The 21,776-nt window shown below is 46.4% G+C and overlaps 1 protein-coding gene across 1 annotated transcript; it reads right to left on the minus strand.

Annotated features, from left to right (window-relative positions):
* Nucleotides 1-364: 364 nt before the first annotated feature.
* On the minus strand, nt 365-20,916 carry LOC147144307 (exocyst complex component 3-like protein 2). Its single transcript, XM_086035636.1, has 15 exons — nt 20,688-20,916; nt 14,198-14,668; nt 13,759-13,997; nt 9,072-9,325; nt 8,725-8,976; nt 7,672-7,790; nt 7,493-7,607; nt 5,864-5,974; nt 4,559-4,659; nt 4,343-4,459; nt 3,977-4,118; nt 3,693-3,815; nt 3,464-3,619; nt 2,538-2,659; nt 365-2,438 (listed from the first exon to the last, which is right to left on the minus strand). The coding sequence occupies exons 2-15, from the start codon at nt 14,641-14,643 to the stop codon at nt 2,102-2,104; spliced, it is 2,634 nt and encodes an 877-aa protein (XP_085891762.1). The 5' UTR covers nt 14,644-14,668; nt 20,688-20,916; the 3' UTR covers nt 365-2,101.
* Nucleotides 20,917-21,776: the final 860 nt, after the last annotated feature.

Below are 21,776 nucleotides of genomic sequence, written 5' to 3' on the forward strand. Positions count from 1 at the left end.
TGAGTCGTTTTAAATAGATTACGCCGATGTGTGACGTAAACAGGCAGCGAAAACGTTATTGCGTTGAACGGGAGAGCAGAGACAAAATCAAGGCTGTGTTGGGGATCATTTATTATATATGATTAATTTATGAATGAAATTAAGGTATATCTTAACCGCTGGTTAGGTATGGCTCTTTCTTTAAACGGCCGTACCTTGTTATAGAAGGATAAATGTAAAAGGTAGCAAAAAAGTTCAATACAACTCACCTGTTCTCAAAAATAATACTAAAAAGTCTGCGTTATGACTCATTCTTCCTTCCCTACTCCCCAATTACTAGAGGCCCTTTCCACGAACTTTCTTGTATCGTAAGGAAACAATCCGATAGACAGAATCTGCTTTTATTGTCGTTAATCAATTTACAGAAATCCACGTCATATACAAAGTTGACAGAAGAGGAGTCAGTAAACTTTCATTTGCGTTTTATCCTGAAAAAACGTGCCTCAAGGTGGGCAGATATCCATTGAGTAATTCTTGATTTTTAGCAGAACATTCATCAACATCAAAAATTTCCATCGATGAGAATCAGTGTCGTTTGCCACTAATAAATTAGGTGTGAGTTAAAGTCTGCTCTGATTTTGAAATCCTTAAAAACAATTCTGCATGTACATTAAAAGGTCATCATTAGAGTGTCAGTTAATTATTTTCTTTATTCACGTGTTTACTTTGTACTACATCTCAATCAATGATAATAATTAACCACCCAAACACCATTTTTATCTGTTTGTTCCACATTTCCTTCCGTCCTTGTTTTTAATACAATCAGTATGACGTCATCTAGTACCATGATTCATATTTCTATGTGTTGTTTTTTTTTTCATGTGCAACAATATAAGTGAGAAGAAAAACGAAAAAGAAAGACGGGGGTGCTGCTGGCTAAAGTGCTCTCAGGCAAGTTGGGAATGTTGCTAAAAAGATGAATGCACCCAAACTCCCATCAAATAAACAAATTGTCACGAAGACGTCAGGAAGCATCAAGAAGTAGTTTGCCACAAATGTTCCTTACCATTAACATCAATTTGCATAATTTTAGCTAGCAGCTTTCTTTCTTTGATGCGGTTCGTCCATCCAAGTCATCCATCTTTTATGTGTTCCAGCCATCTGTATCGACCCCCCCCCCCCCCCCAGACACACCCACACATCAACCCTTCATCCATCCACAGTATCAAATGATCATTATGTGGTTGGTCCATCCATCCATATATTGCAATTTCTTTTGTGTCCACTCATCCACCCATCAACACATCGCGCTATCTTTGATGTCGTCTATGCCTCTATTCATCCATCTACTGACTTTTGAGGTGATCCATCCATCCATCCATTTCTCTTTCTTTGATGTGGTCCATCAACCATTGATCTTGACTAGATGTCTTCGTCATCCATCTATCCCATCTGTCTTTCTTCGGTGCATCCATCCATCTATCCTATGTTGCCATCATCTATCTTTTTCATTTCATCCATCCATCCATTAATCTTAGATCACTTTCCACCCGTCCATCGGCATATTGCTCTCTTTGATGCGGTCCATTTATCCATCGTCCATTGACCTTCCTCAGATGTCCATCCATCCATCCATCCATCCATCCTAGATGTCTCAATCCATTCATTGATCTTGTCAACATCCATCCATCATCCATCCATCTTTCTTAGATGTCTCTATCCATCCACACACACACACACACACACACACACACACATTCTTTCTTTGGTGCGATCATCACCCATCCATCATCCACCCATTGATGCGTCCATCTAGCTGTTAATCTTTCTTTGATGTAGTTCATCCATCCATCCATCTATCCATCCAACTATATGCATTTGCTTTTTGGAGTGTGCACTAACTCTGTTGAAGAGGGCCCAGCATGTCTTAAAAACCTTTTGAAAGGTTTAGCTTAGCTTAGCTTAGTTTAGCATCAAGGTGGCCTGAGTGGAAAGAGAAGGGACAGAAATTGTGGAGGCCTTGAGGAAACATTTGACTTCAACAGTGGTGAAAATGCATCCAAACCATTAGAATGCTTTGAAGTCTTGGTTTGAAAACCGCACGCAATCTCGCCGATCCTCCTCAGAGGACGTCATCGGGGTTGTCGTGCTTGGGCGTCCGAGCCTTGCGTCCGCGCGGTCGCAGCACGGCGAAGCAGGAGGAGGCGGTGAGGGCCACGCGGCTTAGGCCCACGTTCAGGCAGTGAACCTCGGAAGTCACGGGGACCTCAGAGAAGAGGGCGCGGTCCCGGGTAATACGGGCCGGACCTCCGCCACCTGCGGCGCCGCCCGCTGGGCCCGCGCCGCCGTCGCTTGCCCCCGCCCCACTCTCGATGTCCTTGACGATGTTGAGGATTTCCTGGCGCTCGCGTTGCCGCGTCATGCCGCGGATGTTCAGAATGGCCGACACGTGCTTCTTCCTGCAAAGGGGAAAATCATGCGTTCACAGCGGCTGACAATGTCAGCGCACACACAGACAAATAATGGACTAGTCAACGGCAGGCCACATGTTGACGGACCTGACGTCCGGAAACTCTCGGACCAGAACTCCAACCTCCATCTGGATAGAGGGAACGTCCTCTAGTTGGATGAGCTCCGAGATGTGAGATAGAGCTCCATCCAACCAGCTTGACGGAGACTCCTGACACACGCACAAAAGGAAGCGTCATTCATTTATTGATGGCGGGAATAGTGTACATCACTGATGACTTCATACAGCTAAATGCAGCTAGCTGTGATGTTAACGTGGGGAGAAAGAACGGTTTTAACTAGCGATTAGCTCATATAGCTAGCGTGAGCTTAGCTAGTTTGGACAAGCATGCTTGAGATACATTCTGTGTCTATGATATACAGGCTAAACAGTTAACTAATATGAATGACAATACAGCTAGTTAGTCATACCCAATGTATTGCTAAAGTTACCTAACTTTTCCCAATTTAGATTGAGTTTGTTTGGGCTACCATCAGTTAGCTAGTTTGAGCTTTTTCATACAGACTGTGCGCTAATTTGATCCACCTGGCATACAGTTCACAACACAAACTACTGTAAATACAGTCAGCTAGCTTTTATTCACGTATATACAGCACAGTGACCAAATGTCCTCTTTTGCGTGGACACGTCCACTTTTTTTTCACCATGCCCGAGGAGTTTTACAAATCCATGAAAATGCCCGGCTTTAATTGCTTTTCACGGGACCGATTAGCATGTGACTGACGTTTTGCGCGACAAATGACAGGCGGGGTGCACCGCGTTGCTACGGGCGCGTGTGGCGCTGCGGACGCTGTTGGAGGACAACCCGGAAGAGAAGACAAGTAGCAAACGCGTGGATTCGGAGCCGGCGCGCTCAGTGAGTAGCGTGAGCGCCGTGGAAAACTGTTTGCTGCTGGATCGGGGATGATGGCCCCAGTTGCATCAGCGAGCAATACGACATCCCGAAGCACTGACCAGGTCCTTGAAGAGCACTTTGATCTGCCGTCCTTCATCTCGGAGCCGCCCGGCCATCCTCTTCCTCATCTTCAGCGACGTGCAGATGATTCGCCCTCGCATTACAGAGCGAAGGTACTCCATCAGGACACGCCGGTGAACCTCGGCCACCAGCAGCTAAACGCAACAATCAGTCACACTACTCTCAAAAAGTCTGCGTGTGCGCGTGTGTGCGCGCGTGCGTGTGTACCTGGTAGGGAGGGTCATCCATCCGATGATATTTTTTAAAGTGTTCCTTGACGGCCGCTTCGATTTGTTCGTACGCCTCCGTATTGCTCAGCCACTTTCGCTTCACCAAGCGATCGAAGAACGGCTGACGCACAAAACGCACGCACGCACGCACGCACGCACACACAATAAGCATTTAAATACATATTTCGGACAACTCTGGATCCTTTAACATGCTCTTTGTGAAATTGGCCCAAGAAAGACACTTGGGTCAAATGTGTGCGTGCGTGCGTGCGTGCGTGTTACCCTGATGTGGAGGAAGAGGCGCTCGGAGAGGACTCGCACCCCCTGATTGACGATGTGGTCGAGCGCTTTGTTGGCACGCCGCAGCGAATCATCGCTGGCCGTTGTCATTGTCTCGCACGGAACGCAACGCTGAACGAAACCTCTGCTCGCACACACACACACACACACATACAGGTCAACATGGAATATGGGGACATCTTGCCATAAACTTGTGCTGTCAAATGCATGATATCAAGAACCCCGCTTGTCAGCTTGTTTTGATGACATTTGACGGGCACACGTCTTATTTTTCTGATAATTCAGCCCTTTATGAATGAAGGATGTGTGTGTGTGTGTATGGTGTGAGAGGAGGTCAAAAGTGCAAACCTGAAGGGCGGGCAGCAGTTGACCAGCGCCACCGTTTTGGACACGTAGCCGTCCTCGTGCTCCCCAAACATTCCAATTTGCATTCCCTCGTGAAACATCTCCACTTTACGCTGGAAACTGAGAGAGCGCAACATCAATTACACAAAAGAGTGTGTGCGTGAGAGACACTTCGCATGTGGTGTTTGGTTGAGTGTGTGCGCACGTGCGTGCGTGTACCTGTACAGGAAGTCAGCCAGGCCGTTGAGGCTGCACTGAGCCACTCGAGAGCCCAAACTTCGGTTGATGGAGGCGGAACGTTCCAGATCAACTTGCAGCCTCTGTAAAAAAAAGTTTTTAAAAAAAGTTTAAAAAAAAGAAAGAAAAATGGTATAGTGTTGGGATAACATATTTATATGTATTGTATATATGGAGAATATTTTTTTTACTATATATGAAAATTATTTTATTATATGTCCTGAACCGTGAACACATGAAAAATAGACATTTATGCTATTTTGGGGAGTAAATATTTACTGTAAAAATATGTATTTTTTTCATGTGACTATAGAGTACAGTACATATATGACATCAAAATATTCACTGTACAAAAAAAATCATATTCATTGAATATGGAAAACCTAACTGTAGATGACATCATATTCAGATAAGAAAATAAATATTCACTGTATGTATATATGGGAAAAAAATCTGATTTATGAAAACATTTACCATACATATTAAAAAAATTCATTTACTGTAAAAAAAAGTAATGTTAAAAAATTATATACATTTACAAAATAAAAAAATATTTAAAGGGAAAGTCAACCGCCAAATTTCCCTAACAATAATATCTTCTGTGCAGGCCCACTAGTCTAAACGCGGCATTCTGTTGGATGTTTTGTTTGTGGAAAATAAGTTAAGCAGCAAAATCCCGCCATTTTTCTCCATCTCAGGGGGCGGCCATTTTGTCACTTGCTGTCGACTGAAAATGACATCAAAGCGGCTGGCGGGCTCAGGTAACGACCAATCACGGCTCACCTGTTTTCTGAGTTTGCTGACAAGCTGAGCCGTGATTGGTTGTTACCTGAGCAACTGTGAAGTCATTCTCAGTGGACAGCAAGTGACAAAATGGCCGACCCATGAGACGGCTAAAAACGGCTGGATTTTGCTGCTTAAGACACATTCCGCAAACGCAATGTTAATCTGAAACTTGAATATATTGTAATTGCTACAAAAAATGCAAAGAAATATCAAAATGCTCTTCCACGCTTCTTGGTTCTGTCCTTTGTGTGGCCAGCGAGAGGCGGAGTTTGCTCCCGCAGCGGTGATGTTCAAGTGTGCGTTTGTGTTTGTGCGTAAGCAGAGGAAGCCGCGCATGTTGACTTTGGCATCGGCCGAAGGACAAAGACAGACGATAATCGGAGAACAAAACCGAGCGGAATGCACCTTTACATAACAAGCCTTCAATTGCTCAGGAGACTAAACAGTGCGCGCGTGCGGCAGTGTTGCCGCGACAACCAAGCGGGTGGGCGGGGGCGTCACCTGTATGATGGTTTTGGCCAGAGGGATGTGGTACTCCTCCACGTGCAGCGTCTCCATCCACCTCCTCTCCTCTTCGTCCAGCACTTGACTCAACTCGGTGGTCACTTTGGCCTGCAGGCTCAGGGACGAGGCACAAGTCAAAACAAACGCGCCTTGCAGACAGCTGCCAAACAAGATTTATTCTGGCTTTTCATCAAGTCAGCATTTGACCCTTTTCCATCAACAACGCTCCGCGGGCAGAGTCAATCAAACGCAGACGCAAGTCCCTCCAACGGCCATCAGTCAAGATCAGGAGTGTTGCTTTGCTGCCATCTTGTGACATCTTGGTGCCAGGAGGCAGTTGAGGAGTTTCATTTCGAGAAAAGTAGCGCTTTGGCGATATCTTGCGGCATCGTAGTGTCAGTCAGTTATGATAACGTGAGTTGAGGAGCTTCATTTAGACAAAATGAGTGCTTAAAGGGGAAGTCAACGCAAAGAATATGTTCTATGCAAGCCCACTAGTTGAAACAGGGCATTCGGATAAATATTGCGTTTGTGGAATAAGTGTTAATGCACTCGTTTTTTAGCCATTTTGTCTCCTGTCGACTGAAAATGACATCACAACTGCTCAGCGCTCAGGTAACGGCCAATCACGGCTCAGCTTCAGAAAACAGGTCCCGCCTCGATTGGTTGTTACCCGAGCAGTTGTGATGTCATTTTCAGTCGACAGCAAGTGACAAAATGGCCGCCCCCCGAGATATGGCTAAAAACGAGTGGATTAACACTTATTCCACAAAGGCAATATTGATCAGAATGCCCCGTTTCAACTAGTGGGCCTGCTTTGAGCAAAATCTTGAAAAAAAAAATAGATTTGGGTTGACTTCCGCTTTAATAAGTGCTTTCGTATCATCTTTTGGCATCTTGGTGCCAAGGAACTATGTTGTAGTGAGTTGAGTTGAGTTTCACTTGGACAACTGCAGTGTTTTGCCGCCATCTTGTTGCATCTTGTGTTGAAGTGAGTTCCGAAGCTTGATTTAGACAAAAGTAGTGCTTTGGCAATATCTTGTGGCATCTTAGTGTCAGGGAATTATGTTGAAGTGAGCTGAGGAGCTTGATTTAGACAAAAGTGTTTCTTTGCCGACATCATTTGGCATCTCGGTGCCGAGGAACTGCGCTGAATGATTCGAGGAGCTTCATTTCGGAGAGAGCGTTGCTTCGCAGCCATCTTGTGCCATTTTGGTGTCGAAGAAAACCGAGAAGCTTTATTTATACACAAGTACTGTGTATCGGCGCCATCTTGGTGCCAAGGAACTACGACGAGGTGAGTTGAGGAACTTCATTTCGACAAAAGTCTTTCTTTGTTGCCATCTTGTGGCCAAGAAAATATGTCAAAGTGAGTTGAGGAGCTTCATTTAAACATAAGTAGCGCTTTGTATTACTAGTACTTTGATTTTTTTTTTTTTTTATTAGACAAGATGATGGTTTGACTAAATGAAGCTCACCCTTTTGCCTCCACATAGTGTCTTGGCCACAAGGTGGCACCAAAGCTATATTTTTGCATTGGACATGACTTTGACCCCAAAATGGCCTTAAAAAGTCCACGTCCGGTGACGCTGTCAATCAAAGTCAGCTTGTCACGTTGCATCTCACCCTGACAGAGTTGAGGCAGTCTTGTTCCAGCCTGTCCACGACATCGCAAGGAAGCAGCGGTCCCAGCTGAGAGCCTCGCAAAGGATCCGACACGCAGACTTTCGCCAAAACATCCCTAACGCGCACACACAAACATGAATGCGTAGACACACACTCCGGCGCGATCCGTGTGTGCGTACCTGTTGTATATGTTGTGCAGCCAGTCCAGCAGCGAGTAAATGTCGGTGATCTGCAGCTGTTGCTCGGTGATGGCCTGCAGTCGCCTGGCAACCGCCTGGTGGTAACTTTGCATGTACACCTGCAAGGTCACGAATCAAAAAACAATCTCATTGATATTTTTTCGGCGCACTACTGTAAGAATAAGAACAATAATAAACACTGTCAATAAAAAAGTAAACAAAGAAATGTGAATGTATTTCATGGAATGATTGCTTAAATGATCAGAAATGAATTCATTCTCAACAGTAACATTGAAAAATGAGAATGAATGATTTTGTTATTCAAAGAAACACTTCTGACGTGTATTGATTGTGAATGAATGAATCATTTTATGAAATAATTGCTCAGTTGTTATTAAATGAATCACAGCAGAAAGTCTGCACACCCCTGTTCACGTGAAAAAAAAAACAAAAAAAAATGAACGTCACCTTAAAACTGTGCGACTGAAATTTTCGAAAGGAAAAAAAAACTCGAGAGGGGAAGTAAACATGTCATGTCATGTCATGTCCCAAACCGCTTATCCTATATAGGGTCGCGGGGAATTGCTGGAGCCTATCCCAGCTGTCAATGGGCGAAGGCAGACTACACCCCGAACTGGTCGCCAGCCAGTCGCAGGGCACACATAGACACTGTCACTGAGCGGGAATCGATCCCACGCTGCCCGCACACAACTCAGGCGTGTGTACCACTACACTATCAGCGGACCAGGGAAGTAAACAAACCACTGAAATAACAAGGTTGCACAAGTGTGCACACCTGCTTTCAATTGGGGAAGCGACCACATTCAAATGCAATGAAAACCGTCGCACTCGTGCCACCATTTCAAGTGCCGCTCATCAACCCCACATAAAGTTCAGCGCTTCTAGTAGGCTTTTTCCCCCCCCCCCTTCATCGACCGTCTGTCTTTTCAAACACAAAAGAGTTCACCTCGCTTTGCTCCGGACTACTCAGACAGCCCGTTATGAAGGCGCAACAAACTGTTGCTATTTGCCCCAGCAATCGCGCCTTCCCACCTGCAGGGCCTGGTACTCCTCGGGGTAGATGTTGACCACGTTCCTCTTGGCGGCGTCCAAGTCGTCCAGCACGCGCGCCCGGACGCGGTCCAGGTAGCCGGCCAGCTCGCCGGCCGTCAACTCGGCCTTCTGAGGCAGCGATCCGTCGGCGGCGTCCTCCACCGCCTCCCTCCAGCGCCGCTTGAGCTGCCGCGGTCTGGGCCCGCCCGCCGACGACCCGTCGGCGTCCACCAGCTCCTCCTGCTGCAGCACCTGCGCCCGAGGCCGCAGAGACCAGCCGAGCCATAAGCGGAGCCGTCCGAGCGTGCTGGGCCGTCCTTTGGCTTTGCTGGCTTTGCCGTCCTCACCTGAACCACCAGGCCCAGGTTGGGCCCGGCGGTGGGCGAGCGCAGGGACTCCCGGACCACCGCCCACAGCTCCTTCTGCAGCTCCTCGTACAGCAGCTCCACGTCTTTGGCCTTGCGCCGCCCGCCGTCCTTCGCGCCCGCCTCCTCCGGGGACGGGCCGCCCTCGGGCCCGTTGCACTCTTGCTCCAGCTCCAGGATGTGAGTGTCGGCCAGGAGGAGGTCGCGCTTCTTCACCAGCTGGAGGATCTCCAGCACTGGAGGAGGAGGAGGAGGAGGAGGAGGAGGAGATGAGCACGCGGCGAGATCAGGTCGCAGGGAGACAAGGATCCGAGGAAACGCGGAGGCGAGGACATAAAGGCACAAGGGCGTAAGCATATGAGGAGACAAGGTGACAAGGACATGAGGACACACGTTAGGGGCAACGACAAAGCGATGAGGACACGAGGAGATGAAGACACAGGGACACACGCAGTTGAGGATACAAGGAGATCAGACACGAGGCGACGAGGACATCATGAGATGAGGACAGACGGAGACAAGGTCGCCAGGATACAAGGAGCTATGGATACAAGGAGTTAAGGACACGTTTACAAGGGGACAACGGCAAAGCGATGAGGACACGAGGAGATGAGGGCACAAGGAGACAAGGAACTGAGGAAACGAGGAGGCTAGGAGATGAAGAAGGGCAAGGACATGAGGACACATGGACATCATGCGATGAGGAAAGAAGTAGACAAAGAGCTGAGGACACAAGAATGCAAGGAGGTATGGATACGAGGGGACGTGTTTACTCGGGGACAACAACAAAGCGATAAGGACGCAAGGAGCTGAGCAAGCGAGGAGACAAGGTCACAAAGAGACAAGGGACTGAGGAAACGAGGAGGCTAGGGGATGAAGAAGGGCAGAAGCAGGAGATTAGACACAAGGTGACAAGGACACAAGCGCATAATGCGATGAGGAAAGAAGGAGACAAGGAGCTGAGGGCACAAGGACGCAAGGATAGAAGGAGGTATGGACGCGAGGAGTTGAGGACACAAGGACGCATGTGGACAAGGATGCAATGTAAAGGACATGAGTTGAAATGGGGACAGGGACACAAAACGACAAGTACATGAGGAGACAAGGATGCAAGGAGGCGATGTTCTTGTCGGACCCAAACGTGTGTTTGTGCGTGAGGATGTGCAGATGTGCCGTTTGTCAGCCTCAGCGTCCACAGAGGAAGACAGGATGGCACGCACGCACGCACGCACGCACACACACACACACAGGAAGAGCATGCGCAGAACGGAACAATGTGGGCTCAACATGGCAGGTTTGCGCTTCCACGTTTCAATGTTTGGAACGTGGAATGTTTCCACCGGCGTCCACTTCCCGCTCCTTTTTTTTTTAGGCCACATTCTTCTCGAAGGAGTCCGACGTTGACAAGAGGCCATGGAGCCGTGAAAATGTCCAAGGACGTGGACTCCTATGCCTTTCTGTGACTCTTCCAGTCTCCCTGAAACTACAAGGCCGTCAAGCGGCTAACCGTTAGCCGCTTGAGTGCGGCGAGTCTTGTCCTTGTCACGCCTTTATTTTGGTTTGTAAATTGCGGGACCGCAAATAGTGAACTGCCATACGGCGAGGGGTGGCTGTATCCCAAACTTTTGCTGAGTAGTCTACATTGACTGTCATGAGAACAGTGGAGGTCCGCGCTGACAGGGCCAAGCCACTGCCAGGGGACAGCACCTTCGCTCCGCACGCGCGCGCGCACGCACCTTCACGCACACGTGTCAGGGCGGCGCATGAACAGTGCTCGTATTGTTCGGCTGCAGGAAATGTCTTCCATCTGGCTGGGCGACGCCCCGCCCACCTTCACCTGCTTCCTCACAGCGTAGCCGCCACACACTGAATTGAATTTACTGACAGCTGAGTCAGCATTTCCTTGGGCGGCCACCGGTGGCGCTCTAGCAAAACGCCAGCACATCCTGGTGTGCGCGAGTGGAAATCGTCCAGCCTTGGATGAAGCACCTGAAAGCGCTACTTGACGAAAACCACAAATATCCGAGCAGGTGTTCACCTTGGAAGAAAGGAAAGTCATCTTGCGGGAAACTGCTTAAAGGGGGAAATCAAGCCAAACGTATTTTTTTCAAGAATATGTTCCCAGCCGGCCCACCAGTTCAAACACGGCATTCTGATGAATATTTAGCCATCCCGTTGTAGCCATCTCAAGGGGGCGGCCATTTTGTCACTTCTGTTGACTGAAAATGACATCACAACTGCTCACGACCAATCACGGCTCAGCTTTAGAAAACAGGTCGGCCGTGATTGGTCGTTGTGAGCACTTGTGATGTCATTTTCAGTCAACAGAAGTGACAAAATGGCCGCCCCCAGAGATGGACAAAAACGGCTGGATTTTGCTGCTTAACTCATATTTCATATTAATCATATTGCCTTGTTCTTGCATAAAACATATTCTTGAAGAAAATATGTTTGGGTTGACTTCCACTTTAAGTAAAAGACTTAAAGTAATATTGACTTATTTAAGTATGAAAAGTCTTTTTTTCTATATTTAACCATCACAAGTAAAATTATTTCTAAAAAGTGAGTGGTTAGAATTTTGATCTTTTTTTTTTAATTTTAATGTATACAATTTATTACGTGATCTGCATGTTGACAAATGAGCCAAGTTTCAATTGCCTCGCATTTTATTTTGAAGTAACGGGTAAGCAAGAAGCTTGGCTGGGGAATGTCCTGTAGTAAAAGTGTGATAGGAATTCCAGTAGACTAAAAGGGAAAGTTGTCAAAAACATAAAAGTGTGGATTTGTGATGTTACAATTCGGCTAATTAACATAATCGCTAGCATTAGCTAACAGAGTCCGCTTCTAATTAGCAGCACATACTCGATTGCTGCGTGACGTTGTCAACGCGGTCGGGGGGCGTCGCTCGCTTTTTCACACACTCTGGGCTATGCTTCCGCAAGTAGAAGCCACTCGCCGAGATGTAACGCCCTCGCTCCGCCCATGATCATCATGGTTAGAAAAAATATGTGCACAATGGAACAAACGGTCAAAACGCTATACTGTATGAATCATTTTGTAGTTTTGTGGCCTCACCGCAAGGCCGCAGACGTCCTTTGTCTTGCCGGGGCGGACTTTGGACGGTGCCGCCTTTCTGTCCTCTGAGGCGTGTTAGGAGCGATTAACGGGAAGTCACACTTTTATGACGGTGGCGACTTGCGCCAAAGTAGCGAAGGACACGCTAATCATTGACGTGCCCCAACAAACGGAATGTGAGCGTCTCATCCGCAACCGACAACCAGATAGAACACCGCCACGACTCCATGGAAACGCTTAACCGAGTTTTAACCTTTCCCCTGTCGAATGACTTTTGACTTTTCAGATTTCACCGGCCGTTTAAAAGGAATTTGGGAGTCATGTTGTGATTAGGCAACATGAAACAGAGAACGATTAGCATTAGGATTAACATTAGCATTTGCTGCGTGTTTGAGTAAGTGAAACCTTGGATTGTGTTCAGTTTGAGTTCCAGTGGGCGAGTTGAGTTTGAGCTGCTAATTTGGCTTAAATTTTAGGGTTAACCATGACCATTAGAATCAGCTGAGTGTCCCAATGTGTGACACCTTGAGTCGAGTTGAGTTTGTGCTGCCGTGCCTTTTTTCGCCTCGTTATCTTAGCGTGGCCATCGGAAGCCTGCAGAGAACTTCATCTCTTCATCTTTTCTTCGTTGCCTTCTTCACGCTAACACGCATGACCCCCAACAAGCGCAAGCAAAGCTTGTTGGTTCTTGTCGGCTTCCAAAGGTCCTCCGAAGGACACGTTCAGCCAGGCGGCTTTCAGTGCGGGGACGGCGTGAAAGGGTAGAAAGTGGGCGTGGGCGCGTTCCTGATACCGCCCGTGTGTCAACGGTACACAACCCTGATGAAGGTGCAAACAGGATCGTGTTTGGAAATCACACATCCGCACGCGTCAGCGGATCTGATGACAACAAGCCCTCACTTGAATGAACATACTGTCCAACGTTCCCAGTTGGCACAAACACGAGAAGAACATTCGAGTTAGGCTGGAAAAAAAGAGGAAAATGTAGAACACTGACAGTCAGAACAACCACTAGTAGAACATCTACAACATTCGCAGAAGGAACAAATGCTAGCAGAACACGAGAGCATCCCCAGTAGCAACAAACCCTGGAAGAACATTTAGACCATGACCGGTCAGAACAAATACTGGGAGAACATCTAAAACATTCCCAGTAGCAACAAACCTTAGGGCAATCTCTATAACAATCCCAGTAGGAACAAACTCCCAGTAGAACCTCCCCAGAAAGAACAGTACAAGTAGGACAGGTAGAACATTTCCAGTGGCAACAAACACAGGAGAACATCGAGGAGAATGCCAGTAAGAACAAACGTTAGGAGAATATCAAGAACATTCCTAGTAAATACAAACGGTGGTACAACACCGAGAACATTCTCACCAGGAACAAACACTAGAAGAACAACTAGAGCGTTCCCAGTAAAAACGTAGAACATCTCGAAGAATGCCAGTAAGGACGAACACTAGGAGAGCGTCTAGAACATTCTCAGCGGCAGCAAGAAAAAAAAACACAAAAAAAAAACAGAGCCGGTAGGATCAAAAGCTAGCAGAACATGTCGACCTTCCCCAGTGGTAAGAGCCATCTTCCACGTGTTACCTGACAGCGGCTCCCTGGGCTTGACTTCAACCTCGTGCTCCTTGCGCACCGGCTGGTCCTCGGGACCCTGCAAGGAGGGGTCGGCCCCAGGCTCCCGCTTGGTCTTGCCTAGGCCGACCATCTTCATGAAGGACAGGCGGCGGCTGGATGAGTCGCACTCACTCTCAGAACAATTCACCTCGCCGTTGGCTAAAGACTCTTTGCGGAAGCTCAGGGTGTCGCGATATTTGCCTGCAAACCTGCACAGGAGTCAAAGAGTATGCCGTTACTGTGACTGTCCCATGTGCCGGGCTCCTGAGACTTGTTCCTGTCTCTGTGCCTGTGAAAATCTGAAACTTGCGATTCTGCGGTCAAGTTAGGACCACGTGTTGCTAGGGCCACGCGTTGCTAGGACCACGTGTCGCGAACTCGGAGTCTTTTCCCGCGAGTGTGTGTTTACCTCAGTAGACTTCCTTCTGAGCTCCTCCGACCTCTCTTCTTCTTGTCCGCCGGTGACGGCGTCCCCTGCGGCGACGGCGTGCCGTCCTTCGCTCGCCCCGACAACCTCAAATTCTTCCCCAGCTTCCCCAAACTCTTTAGGGGTGACTTGATGAAGGATCCCTTCCCCGAGCCTCGCCCGCCCCCTTTGGCCTTCTTGCCCTCGTTGGCCTCGTTCTCGTCCTCCTCGTCCTCAAAGGGGTTGCGGTCTCCGGGAACGTTGCCGTCCAGGAAGGATCCGGCCGGGGACCAGGACGGGTCGCCTCGGCCGTCGTCCTCGTCGTCATGGTCGAAGGGGTTGTGGTGTCGGGGGTTGATGTTGAGGCTCATTCTGCGAATGAACAGGGCGTTGTCCAAAGTTGGGCCGCCGCCTTTCAGGCGCACCGGAAGGTTCTTGAGGATGGGCATGATGGAGCTGGCGGCGGGGTGGAACCTGCGACATGGATGCGCGCGGCAGGTTAGGGCGTACATTTTACGATACAACTCTGCATGTGCATGTTGTTTTTGTTCCTCTTGTGGAGGTTATCATCATGAACTGGCGGGAGGTGTGATTGCATAAATGATATGACACGAACATGTCCCTTGGGCACGACTGAGCGTGCTGTTGAAATTTTAGGGACCCAGTGGAACGAGTGTTTGCATGAAGGCATCACCAGTGTGTGTATGTTGTGTGTTATGTACACAGGTGGGCATTTTACTCAGGGTACCCGTCCGTCTTCGTCAGTCCGTCAGTTAAGTCCATCAGTTAGTCGGTCAGAAGTCCGTTGGTCCGTCAGTCCGTCCCCAAAAAAACAGGCGCCGACAGACGCGGTTCGTGACGATCACGATGACGGATGAAAAGCCACTCCCGTTATTGTTTGTCCGTCATTTTTAAAAGGCGTCCCATCATTCGTCAATCGTCAGCAAAACGAGCGTCCATCAGTGACGGATTGACCGACCGTCCGTCGGTCTGACGGAATGCCGGAATGTGTGTCTGTAGTCCGTACAGTACGTGTGTGAGAGGCAATGTCTCCGTGTGTGTGTGTGTCTATTATGCACATGCATGCGTGTGTGTCCGGGCATGTGTGCGTGCGGATGTTGTTGTCATGTAGTCAGTTTCCAGTCTCACCAGCGCAGGACACACTGCCGCTGCCAGAAATAGACACGCACGCGCGCACACAAACACACGCGCACACACAGACGTGTCAACGTAGAGCGGGAAACGATTCCGCGGCGTGGCTTCCATAAATACCCAGCAGCCCCGGCGGCAGGCCAGGAAACGCACGCCGAGCCGCCGCGCTGTTTTCTTCAAGAGGGTCGCAGGGCATCGCGGAAGCGTGCCGACACAAACAATGAAGCGGAAAGGACAGCGATAGTGTGAAGGACATCAACAGACGGCGGGGCGGAGGAAGGGGGCGCCACTGAGACGCTCCGGGTACGCGCCGGTGGCAAACGGCCAGGGGCGGCCGACGTACGGGCCTGGTGAGGGTAGTGTCTTTATTTGCCTCTTTGAGGATCCTCAACATTCATCGAAACGCAACAGTTTTGGCAAGCACGCGTATCTTGGTGAACATTTTATTTCAGTGGGCCACGGTGCGACTAATCGACTCATTCGATAGCGTCCCCGTGGGACGTTCGAAAAAAGTTGCCCCCAAAAACAGTTTTATAAATCACCACCAAATTTGGTGGCCATGTCTATCATAACGTGACACCAAAATGTCTCATGGGTTGAACAGGAAGTCAGCCATTTTGGTTTGAAGGGGCTGTTTTAAAAAAAAAAAATTGGCCGTTCATGTGAATATGAAAAACAAGCCGCCAACCTCAGTGTCCCAAATTGACACCAAATTGGGTGGACATGTCGATCTTAACAGTACGCGCCAAAAAGTCTCAAGGACCCAAGTCCAAAATTGAACAGGAATTTTGGCCATTTTGGCCAAATTCATTCAGTTGCATCTGCTGAAAAGAAAAACAAAAAAAAAGAGACTCCACGCGAATTTTCTCAATCAGCATCAAATTGGGGTGGACATGTCAATCATTTCACGACACCCCAAAAAGTCTCATCTGACCGAGGCCTGACATTGAACAGGAAGTAAAAGGAGCATTTTAGTTTGAAGGAGCTGTTTTCGAGTCAATTTGGCCATTCACCTGAATTTAGCAAATTAGCCTTCCACACCAGATTCACAGATCAACATGAAGTTAGACGGACATGTCTATCATAAGAAGGGGAAACACCCATGCCCAAAATTGAACTGGAAGTCGACCATTTTGGTTTAAAGTAACCATTTTAGGAAAATTCCTTCAGTACAGCCCCCTTGAAAAGTTTGAAAAGAAATTCGCCACTGACACTACTTTCACCAATGGACAAGGAATTGGGTGATCATGTCTATGATAAGCGGATGCATTAAAAAGTCAGAAGAACTTGACTTTTGGACGCTTTTGTTCAACTCCAACAGCGAGCCTCCGTATTAGGAGGCCAAGAGGTTGTCACCTTCCAATGTCGCACAAACAGGAAACCAGGAAGAGGAGACGATAGCCAATCAGACGGCAGCCCAATCCTCAGCCTTGACCTGCCCAATGTCCATGTGTGTGTGTGTGTGTGTGTGTGTGTGTGTGGGGTGTGTCTTTGACTAACGACAGTGCAGATAAGCCGCCGATGTCAAAGGAAGCAGACAACTGGCACAAATAAGTCATAAGCGCTTCCTGTAAACTTTATCATCACTTCCACTTCAGTGTTGTTGTTTTTTTCATTTGTGCAGCAAACACCTAACGCGCCACGTCACATGTCACGTGACGTGTGAGAGTGACTTTTCAGTGCAAGGGAAACCTCCTTTTGTTGCCGTGGCAATAAGGACAAGTGTTTTCTAGGAGTGAAGGAATTTCAATTAAGCAAGAGCCAAATAAGAACAATAATGAAAGCAAAAGCTGGGAAGAGCCAAGACACATTATTATTTTAGAAAATGGCAGCTTCACAGCAAAATAGCAGACTTCCTCTGTCTTTTTTAACATGGCTTCTTGAGGCTTTTTTGTGGGTGTACTCATGATTGACTTGTCGACCAAATTTCATGATGCAAGGGCAAATTGGCTTTAGAGTCTGAATTCATCTGAAAATTCCGCAGGCTGCTACTGAGGCAAAATGGCCGCTTCAAACCAACATCAAAGACTTCCTGTGTCTTTTCAGACATGATTTCTTACGACTTTTTTTGTGGGTCTTATGATAGAAATGCCTACCAAATTTTATGTTGCTAAGTGAAACTGGTTTTGGGAGGGTGAATTGTTTTTTGTTTTTTTTAAATCCAGTTGGGCATAACGGAATGAATTGAGCGTGAAATAGTTGCTTCAAACCATAATGGTTGACTTCCTCTGTATTTTCAGGTATGGCTTTGTAAAACTTTTTTGTGCGTCACCTCATGATAGACTTGTCGGCCAAATTTCAAAGGGCTAAGTCAAACTAGATTCAGGAGCAGAATTTATTTCTTTTAATTCTGCTGGGCAAAACTGCGCCAATTAGGTTCCGTTAGTTAAGTTCCTGTGTCTTTTTAAGGTGCATTCTTTAGGGAGGCTTCTTTAAACGTTTTTGTGGGTCTACCAAATTTCAAGTCAAACTGGTTTGAGGGGCTGAATTTTAAAAGACCTCTAGAAGGCACCGAGCCAGTTAAGAACAAAACAATAATAATGAAAAATCATTCCAAATAAAATGAGTCATTCAGGTGAAAATTGTGCAGATTTCTCGCAAGCAAATGTCCACCCTCAAAAGGAAAATCCCATAATACTTCCAGGCAGCAGTGCACCACATGATGAATGGAGCCTGCAGGCTGACATTCCAAAAGGATCAATGAGTCATTCTTTGGGATCTTTGGTGACTTTGGCCAAAGAAAAATGTGCGCTCAGCATCAAAACGTGAGCAAAAACATCTGCGACCGATCCCAAAAGTCACATGGCCAGAACGACGGCTACATTCAGGAAGTCTGTCAAGTTGAGCCTTGGTGGTGTCACACGACAGCATGCCCCGCCCACAATCACTGTCTGAACGTTGCATCCTGGACTGATCAGCTGTCAATCACTGATTCTGGCTCAAAGTCAAAACTACAGTACGTGAAACAAACATTACACTACTATCTTCCTGACATGTTGTTACAAGTTACTTTCTAAAGCAAGTAATCAGTAAAGTAACTACGTTACTTTTTCCAAAGGTCACTGTGGCAACACTGGTTATAAGAGGGTGTGCACACTTGTGCAACCACATTATTTTAGTTGTTTGTTTTTCCTTTCCTTCTCCAAAAGTTTTGGGTAAAAAAATTCAATTGTGTTGTACAGGTTAGCTGCCGGTCACACTAACGGTGGAAAGAGTTTTGCTGTCATTTTCTGACGTCACAAAAACTTGGAATTTGAACAGGGGTGTGTAGACTTTTTATATCCACTGTATGTCAGTGTATGGGTGTCAATGGCAACAAATGTGCACCTTGCACTGAGTCTGTGCATTTACGGGCGTGTCGGCGTTTATTACAGTTTAAAGTTCACGTGCAGGTAGGACTGGATGATACGGACTAAAAATACAATCTCAGATTATTTTTTTAAATGATTATAACACATACAGTATGTCACATTACATTTCACAAGTAAAAAAATGTATGTTGCCTTTGACAAATAAACAGGTATGTCATGTTAAATTTGACAAGCATGTATGTGACATGTTACTTTTGACAAAATGTATGTCACCCACTATATTTGCCATAAAAATGTGTATGTTACAAGCACACCTCGGCAAAATATTTGCGGCTCTTAAGCACAAACCTCGATTCAAAAGTTTCCAACATATTACTAATAATAATGTACAAAAAATTTTTCATTTTTCCTGTTCCTAATTGGGAATTAAAGTCACTTTAAAATAAATAAATACAATGTCACTAGTGCAAAAGTGTCTAAATAATGCTAAAATGCTAACTTGGTACCACTAACAGTGCTTTTGTAAACTTGCTAACAATGGATGCGGCTAAACAAATGTAATATCAATATATATATAGTAGAGTTGCGGATATTAGCAGCTAGCTAGCTAGCAGTTAGCGCTGGGGTCAACAGTGAGCTCTCAGCCAACGGGGTCACAAGAGTTCAATGGAAAGTTCTTTGATTTTCACCAGGAAGTGAAACTGCCAATGTCAGCAAAAAGAAAACAACACCCATGGGGGCTCTTTTCTTTATTTAAAAAAAAAAAACATCATTCATAAGAGCTTTGGAGTTCTTTCAGGCTCATTTATTCATTCATTCAATCATTGATTGGTTCATTGCTGGGCAAAAAGGCAGGAAATGGAGAGATGAAAAAGACGGATGTCATCTTTCAACTGCGTTTTCTATCTTGTGCCAGCAAATGCAGTGCAGAATACAAAAAAAAAAAAAAATCAGCATGAACATCTCATTGAAAGACACACACACACAAACACACACACAAACACACACATAAGCACACAGATAGACATAGACGCACTTTTTGTCTTTCCTTGACAAGCGAGAAAATTCCAGGGAATGTTTTGTCTGAGTCATCCCACATGCAAACAAGCTCCATTGTCTATCACAGTCAATCATTGATTCCACTTGTCAGCCCACAGACCGTTCAACACCTTTCACTTGTCACACCAGCCTTTTACCAACTTTCCTCAAGACACGCGAACACACCACCAGTACCAGACACTGAATTGGGTACACCCTAAACATTGTTGCACGACAGCAAAACTTCCCACAAGGTTAACGATATTTGTTAAATTATTAGCCGTGTAGAGTCAAAATATTACAAAGGACAACCACTAAATGATTGATGAAAAAGTGGTATCTATCTCTAGTGGCTCTCATGGGACGGTGTACCTAAAGAATTGTCCAGTGAGCAGTGAAGGCAAACACCTTCACGCTTGACAAACATTGTTAGCCATAAACCTTCAAGTGCTTCACACACAGCAAGCATCACGTAAAAATGTCAAAATAGGTCTCTTGATGGCCGTCAAATAAAAAGCTGAACCATGTCTGTCAATGATCAACATGTAGTTAATACAGGACACGTTTCCTACAACCTTGAACGCAACTAGTGATCATAAAGTTGCACATTTAATCAAAATATGAATATTAATGAATGAAATATGCATAACAATATTCTTTACATAGTCATTTACAATAATTAACTAATCGCATACGATCCAAACACAACAGTACATTCTTAATAACGAGAACTAGAAATGTTGCGTTCACTGACGACTAATAATTTCCGTGCAAATATTAATAACACAACAACAACACGAACAATATAAATATTACATTAATTTTTCGACTACATGTAAACGCTTGGCGTTTCGTTGAGATAAATGTGGTTTGTGAAGCCCCTCAAACAAAGTGCGCGACGTTTCAACTCCTTCCTGCACTTTTTGGGGGGAAAACTCTTTTAATTGAACGACATGCAAGGTGAACGATGGGGTTCGAACACGTTCACTCACCGCTGCGAGCCATGTTGGCGGCTCGGTGATTCAAACGCCCACGAGAAGAAGAAGGAGTCAGTGACTGAGTGGGTTTTTCGGGGAGAAGGTGGATTCGCTTCGGTTCAATTCCCTCGAGGAACAAGCGGCAAAAGCCGCAGAAGAAGCAAAAAAGTGCGCAGTGCTGCGTTCACCGCCACTCGGAAATGTCGGAATCAAAATTGGGTGACGCCGAGTGTCAACTCGACTTCCAGTCTCTGGAGGTCACATGCTCGTCCTCTAAATGGACCACGCCCACTACACCGGCAGGAAAAGTGCAATTTGTGTGTGCGTGAGCGTGTATAAGCAGCTGATGAGTGATGCACGCACGCACGCACACACACACACACGCAAATAGACACGACTACACACATTGACCACAGTGCTGACACAATATTCATGGTCTTTTTTTTAAACACAAGTCACTGTACACACACATAAATATAAACACACAAACATGAATGCACGCAATCATGAACACGCACACACATGCTGTATGGGTTCGAAAACAGACACAAAAATGCAAACAAAAATATAAACACACACAATAGATGACTACACACACACTGTGAACACAACACACACACACACACACAAACATGCACAAACGTGAACACAAATTCGAAAGAATCCACACACCTGAACGCACACAAATATGAGCATACACATACTGTATGAACATATTGTGTGTGTGTGTGTGTGCGTAGCGCAAAGCTAGCATCGATCTCTCCATCTCATCTTTCCACTTTCACTCCTTCGCCCTCATGACACGGCTGTTACGTAACACGTCTGCACACGCACGCACACACGCACGCGGCTGACTTGATGCCCTAATTTGACACCCTAAAACCAATTTGAAAGACTGACCCATTTTGACATTCTAACATTTGCTTAAAAACCTAACCTTGACTTGAAAGCCTTATATGACACCCCAATCCCTGTTCAAACCCTAACCCAGGCTCAAAACACCGTTTTAGCGTTCTTAACCTGATTTGAAACCCTAGTTTGACACCATAACCTTTTGTTTAAAAGCCCAAATGGACAACCTTCCCTTTGTCTCAGAACCCAGAG

This window comes from Filicampus tigris, chromosome 7, assembly GCF_054856515.1.
Source record: "Filicampus tigris isolate MCC_2025a chromosome 7, RoL_Ftig_1.0, whole genome shotgun sequence".
In the NCBI taxonomy this organism is placed as follows: Eukaryota; Metazoa; Chordata; class Actinopteri; order Syngnathiformes; family Syngnathidae; genus Filicampus; species Filicampus tigris.